Consider the following 6,730-nt stretch of genomic DNA (forward strand, 5'->3'; position numbering starts at 1 on the left):
ATATGAGTTAGTGACCCAACACCTAAGTCCTATCAGGAGCTTCCACACTAATACTTCATATTTGTGGTGGCTAATCATGATTGTCACCACTAGGAACCTGGGAGACGGAAACTTCAATTTTAAAACTGCATCCATCAGTTTTTGCCTATGAGCACATCAATAGCACATTCTTTTGATTACTAATTAATGATGAGGGTTCAGATCACTGTGGGTCTGGGTGGCATAAGAGAGGTAAATAAATATGAATCTGGGAACAGGTCAGTAAAGAGTCAGCAAGTCAAGCCCCTAGACCTTTGACAGTTAAAGTCCCTGAAATGCCAGCAATAGAAGAGCTTCTCCTAATCTATTCACAATTCCTATATTTATAGTATTAGTATTAGTATTAGTATTAGTATTAGTATTAGTATTAGTATTAGTATTAGTATTAGTATTAGTATTAGTATTAGCAGTGTTGCTATTGTTCTTATATTGTTGAAGTTTACAAAGAAGAGAGTATGTTCACAAAGTTAATGCTACAGAAAAAGTTTATTTACTGGTAGTTCCAATAATTTGAATATATTCTGTGTTTTTATCCTTTCCTTTCTTACTATATTTTCCAGCACAATTTTTGTGCTGGTTAGTTTTATGTCAGCTTGACACAAGCTTGAGTCTCTGAAGAGGAGAGAGGTTCAATCAAAAACATATCATGATAAAATCTATCTGAAGGGAAGATTATAGGACATTTTCTTAACTACTGATTCACGAGGAAGGAGCCAAACCATTTTGGGTAGAGTCACACCTGGGTTGATGGTCCTAGATTCTAAAAGAAGTCATACTGAGAAAGCCATGTGGAGCAAGTCAGTAAGAAGCACTGACAAGTGTGGTTTAGAAACTGAGAGTCTGTATCTAGGTAAATCTGCTTGGTTAGTTGTGTGTAGGTCTGTACTTGGCAGAACTAAAACAGCAGCTAATTAGAATGGGAATTTTTAAGGGGAATTGCCCCTTAAAATGATGAATCATTATTGCCTCTACTGCATTTATACTGCTCAGATGGTTTTTGATAAATATTTAACGGATTTCTAGAAGACTAAAGATCTATGACACAAGAGCATGGCACAAATGGATGCAAATCTTGGTCTATAGAGCATACATAACAAGACACTATTCTTATAACTTCTGGCATCATTACAAACCAGAGAACGAATGACTATGGTCCTTCTGAGAACAAGCTTAGGGATATTAGACAGGAGAAGTGAACAGCAGAACCTTGCCTGTGAAGGAGCATGAGTCTGATGAAAGGACATCCTGTGCCCTTTGAAGTTCTGAGGGAGCTGGTTCTATGAGATACTTTCCTGAGCTTGGGTATTAGTGAAACACCCAGAGAAAGGTGTGTCAGGAAACTCCTGTCCACATCCAGAGAGCATCTCAGAGAAAAGTCTACAGCCCATGCTCATCTACCCTGACCCATCCTAGGTACTTGCTGCCATTGGCTCTGCTCCATCTTCTGCCAGCCCAGACTGAGATGGGCAAGCTCCTGCTGCTGCTGCTTCTGGAGGCTTCTGTTTTTGTGTTGATCCAAGGTGAGAATAAGTCTTTAGAGGCTGAAACAGAGGTGAGGTCAGGGGCTCAGAATAGCTGAGAGTAAACTTGGCATGGTGGCTCAAATAGCCAGGATGGTAGTATGCTGGGAACAAAGAGAGGTTATGGTCAGGATTTTTGCCCATAGCAAATATATAGTACCAAACTGAACTAGTAGCATGGGAGTTTAGATAGGTTTTAAGGAGTAAAAATTTTAAATTTCAGTGTTGTTCAAATGTGAGATGTAGATTTGATTTACCCAGTCACATTACCTTATATCTTTCCCCCTAGTCTTGTTCACATCAGCAGACAAAAAGGATGTTTTTCTTTAGCTTCTTAATTTTTAGTATTTTTATTTATTTTTAAGTTGTGTGTGTTTGTGTGCATGCGTGCGTGTGCAGGTGCTCCCAGATGCCAGAAGAATATTGGATGCTCTGAATTTGGAGTCTCAGGCATTTGTGAGGTGCCTGAACTAACTTGAGTCCTCTGCAGAAGCAGTACCTGCTTGCAAACATGGAGCCTTCTCTCCAATACTATTGTAAAAGCAGCTTTTATGTGACATATTTAATATACTACAATTTTACCTATTAAAAGAGCAAAAGCATTTTTATATTTAATGGAATTCAGATCTGTGGATCAATGACTTTCATAATATTAAAGTACAATGAATGCAATCTAAAAATATTTTAGATCTAGGTTATCAGAATTATTTATTGTGATGCTTCATTTATTAACTGTTCTTATCCATGTTGGTCCTAGCTCAATCAGCCTTGGACTCACTCATCATATCTGCTTTTTTCCTAGCCCAAGCAATAATATGCATGTCCTGCAACATGTTTGTGAATAGCAAATGTATAGAAGGTGAGGATAAATGCATCGTGGAGGAAGGTGGTGCATGCACAACCAGAGATATCTATCATTTCAGTTCAAGAGGTAATGCTAACAGGGAATCAACCAGGCAGTCTTGCATGAAAGTGGTGTTTCTTGTGGAAGAGCATATTTGTATGGATACCAAAGATTCTCATTCATTGAATTTCAAGTATTATTTTCTTACACAAAATATCAATGTTCTTTTCTAGGTTGGTTTCTCTATAGCCACACTATTCTGGAATGTTCTAAATCATGTAAGGCTTCAGAAGAGATTTATTTTCATCTAAAAAATTCAACCTTTTGTTGTAAAAGTCAAGATTTCTGTAATAAATATAAAGGAAAATAAGCTCATATGCTAATTGATTACCAGTTTCTCCACCAGCTTCAGTTTCCCTTGTTTGCCTGCTGGATCCCCAGCCATATATGCTTTGCTGAAGATGGAGCAACTTGTTGATGCTGCTGCTGCTGTTGTTGTTCTGTTTTTATTGATCATTTTATTCATTTACATTTCAAATATCCCTATTCCTGGAAGGAGCAACTCGATAATGTCTAAGCATCCTTCTTTCCCTCTGTCTTGGATGCTGACTCCTTCCTACCCAACATCAGACAAACAAACATACTCCATTCATATTCTTTTCCCTCCCATTTTTTGTTCATATGTGAAAATCACCACCATTCTTGATTGTCTTGCATTTATCTCTCCTTCACAATCACTAAGTTATGCTGATGAGCTACCCGGCTTCTAGTTTAAACATTTTTTCTTCAATTAGCCAAATATTGCTAACATCTTATATTCCTAATACATAGTGTTCTCTGCTTTCCTTGGTGTGTTAAATTCCTGTTGTTCTAAATCACTTCTTCATTCTTTTTTCTTCAAAAGTGGAACTTCAAATGTGAAGAATATCATTAATATGTTTCATTGCAGTATTCAATTATGTATTTCTCATGAATAATTTTTAAAGAAGGGGACATTTTATGTTTCCATAAAGAATGTTAAAAATAAATTCATTTTGTTTGACTTTCATTGAGTAGAATTTTTTTTGAATAAGTGAGAAAATCTACGAATTTAGATTTGTATTCTAGGATATCAGGTTTATAGTTTTAATTAAAAGTTTTTAATTAAAGTTCCTTTTAAGTCTGGAACAGGTGAAAGGGCCTTTGACAGACTACTGTGGAGAATGGCCTAAACCACCAGAGCTTATTTTTAAAGTTGATTAACCAGTAAAGCTGAAATAGTAATAATAATAATATTAATATTAATAATAATGTCAATGGTTATATACATAAAACTACATCTAAACAAAGGTGGTTCTTTTTATATTTATCTATATTACATACAAACACACACAGACACAGACATACACACACGCACATGCACACACACACACACATAAATCAGGGATGGAAGGAACAGGGTGATGCAAACAGTATTAATGAGAAGACTTTTATTATTTTGAAAATTTCTATATTAATATATGTCTATATGACCAATGTAAATTGTGGACCTGATATAGTAATTTGAGGTTATAAGTGAGTTAAGAGAAAAAGGAAAGTCAACAAACTGGGCTACCAAATTGATTTGAACCTAAATATGACAAAAAATAGCCAAGAAATAGTACTACAGGCTAATGATAAAGGTTATACAAGTCATGAGGTAATAGTTCCAAATCATGCAAAATTATCAAATAATAAACTAAAAATAAAATCTAAAAAGTTGTCATATCCAAGAAGAGGAAGCACAATGAAGAGAAATGGGGACCCTGGGAGAGAAAAAGAATAGCAAAGAAGACACCAGTGAAATCTGCTGCGGAGTTTAGTTACAGCAACTTTAATCCCAGCACTCAACAGGCAGAAATAGGTGGCTCCCTGTGAGTTTAAGGCCAGCCTGGTCTATAGAGTGAGTTAGGGAACACCCAAAGATACAAGGAGAACCCTGTCTCAAAAAGAATAAACAAAGCAATCAACCAAATAAAATAAAACCAATAGTAATCTACTTCTACAAGTTCTACAGATATAAAATCCAAGATCAAGCAACCCACTCATTGATTATATATTCAGGACCCACTTTGTGGTTCATAGGATAACATATTTTAGAAGCAGGTGCATGTATACAGCACCATAACTGGGATCTTAGGTTTAGTGTTTAACAGCACATGTGAACAAAAGTAGAAACCTTTATAAAAATCCTTTGCAATAGTACCTAACACTTTCCACAGATCAGAAGCCAAAATAAACCACTATTCAGTTACTGAAAAATCACAGTTCTTGAGTATTTGCCCACAGGGAATTGTTTAGCTCATCTTTTTTGTATAGTGTAATAGTGCTCCTATTAACACAATGTTCAACCGAAGACACAAGTCTATAGGAACCTGGAATTTCCCCTTCACTCCTCTGGCTCACCAAAACCTTCACTTCTCCAGCACTATCATTGCTACCACTGCTGGAATGTAAGTAGGAATTGTCAATGGCATCTTGGCTTCAATTTGGCAGAGTATTTTAGCCTCCATTGTCACAGAGTTCAGAGCTTCTGCCTCAAAGTTACTTCCACTCTAAGATCCAAAATTTGGAGCAACTGTGTCATTGCTAAAAGTCATGATGGCTTTTTGACACCTCTGAAATTGAGAGAATTGATAAATAAATTGGCACAGCACATCAGTTTCCTAAAAACAAATTAAACTACATTATGTTCTCAATATGATTCTATACCATATAGTTCAAAATCTTCATAAAAGTAATATAACAGTGTTCCTTCTGTTTCTCTTTGGTGGAAAAGTTTGAAGAGTATTGGTATTAAGTCTTCCTTGAAGGTCTGATGGAATTCTTCACTGAAACTATCTGGTCCTGTGCTTTTTTTGGCCGGAAGGCTATCTATGACCCCTTCTATTTCTTTAGGGGTTATGGGTCTGTTTAGATGGTCTATTTAATCCTGGTTTAATTTTGGTAATTTGTATCTGTCTAAGAAAATGTCCATTTTCTCCAGATTGTCCAGTTGTGTTGAGTACAGTTTTTTGTAGTAGGATCTGATGATTTTTTTTGAATTTCCTTGGTTTCTGTTGTACTATCTCCATTTTCCTTTCTAATTTTGTTAATTTGGATACTTTCTCTGTGCCCTTTGGTTAGTCTGGCTAAGGGTTTATCTATCTTGTTGATTTTTTCAAAGAAACAACTGTTGGTTTTGTTGATTCTTTGTGTAGTTCTCTTGGTTTCTACTTGATTGATTTCAGCCCTGAGTTTGATGATTTCCTGTCTTCTCCTCCTGTGTGAATTAGCTTCTTTTTGTTCCAGGGCTTTCAGTTGTTCTGTTAATCTTCTAGTGAATGCTCTCTCGAATTTCTTTTTGGAGGCACTCAAAGCTATGAGTTTTCCTCTTAGCACTGCTTTTATTGTGTCCCATAGATTTGTGTATGTTATGCTTTCATTTTCATTAAATTCTAAGAAATCTTTGATTTCTTTTATTTCTTCCTTGACCAAGGTATCATTGAGTAGAGTATTGTTTAGTTTCCATGTGTATGTGGACTTTCTGTTGTTTTTATTGTTATTAAAGACCACTTTTAATCCATAGTGATCTGATAGGAGGCATGGGATTATTTCAATATTCTTATATTTGTTGAGATCTGTCTTGTGACCAACTATATGATCGATTTTGGAGAAGGTACCATGAGGTGCTGAGATATTCTTTTGCTTTGAGATGAAAAGTCCTATATATATATCTGTTAACTTCAATTGGTCCAAACCTTCAATTAGTTTCACTGTCTCCCTGTTTAGTTTCTATTTTCCTGATCGGTCCATTGGTGAGAGTGGAGTGTTGAAGTCACCCACAATTATTGTGTTTTGTCGGATGTGTGCTTTGAGCTTTAGTAAAGTTTCTTTTATGAATGAGGGCACCCTTGTATTTGGGGCATAGATGTTCGGGATTGAGAGTTCTTCTTGTTGAATTTTTCCTTTGACCAGCACGAAGTGACCTTCGATGTCTCTTTTGATGACATCAGGTTGAAAGTCAATTTTATCTGATATTAGAATGGCAACTCCTGCTTGTTTCCTGGGACCATTTGCTTTTAGAATTGTCTTCCAGCCTTTTACTCTAAGGTAGTTTTTGTCTTTGACACTGAGGTGTGTTTATGAAGCCACTATTATGCTGATACCAAAACCACACAAAGATCCAACTAAGAAAGAGAATTTCAGGCCAATTTCCCTTATGAATATCAATGCAAAAATGCTAAATAAAATTCTTGCCAACCAAATCCAAGAACACATCAAAACGATCATCCCCCTTGATCATGTAAGCTTCATGCCAGAGATGCAG

At 36.0% G+C, this 6,730-nt stretch overlaps 1 protein-coding gene across 1 annotated transcript; it reads left to right on the plus strand.

Moving 5' to 3' along the window:
• The first annotated feature begins 1,501 nt into the window (after nucleotides 1-1,501).
• On the plus strand, nucleotides 1,502-2,773 carry LOC127689562 (prostate and testis expressed protein 13-like). The gene is made up of 3 exons (XM_052189253.1): nucleotides 1,502-1,559; nucleotides 2,362-2,490; nucleotides 2,637-2,773. The coding sequence occupies exons 1-3, from the start codon at nucleotides 1,502-1,504 to the stop codon at nucleotides 2,771-2,773; spliced, it is 324 nt and encodes a 107-aa protein (XP_052045213.1).
• The last annotated feature ends 3,957 nt before the right edge of the window (nucleotides 2,774-6,730 follow it).

This window comes from Apodemus sylvaticus, chromosome 7 (genome assembly GCF_947179515.1).
Source record: "Apodemus sylvaticus chromosome 7, mApoSyl1.1, whole genome shotgun sequence".
Taxonomy (NCBI): Eukaryota; Metazoa; Chordata; class Mammalia; order Rodentia; family Muridae; genus Apodemus; species Apodemus sylvaticus.

Bases quoted from the DNA above. Each gene is read 5' to 3' on its own strand.
- LOC127689562 (XM_052189253.1), top strand. From the start codon at position 1,502: ATGGGCAAGCTCCTGCTGCTGCTGCTTCTGGAGGCTTCTGTTTTTGTG. The intron at 1,560-2,361 runs GTGAGAATAAGT...CTTTTTTCCTAG, and splicing joins TGTTTTTGTGTTGATCCAAG to CCCAAGCAATAATATGCATG. The intron at 2,491-2,636 runs GTAATGCTAACA...GTTCTTTTCTAG, and splicing joins CTATCATTTCAGTTCAAGAG to GTTGGTTTCTCTATAGCCAC.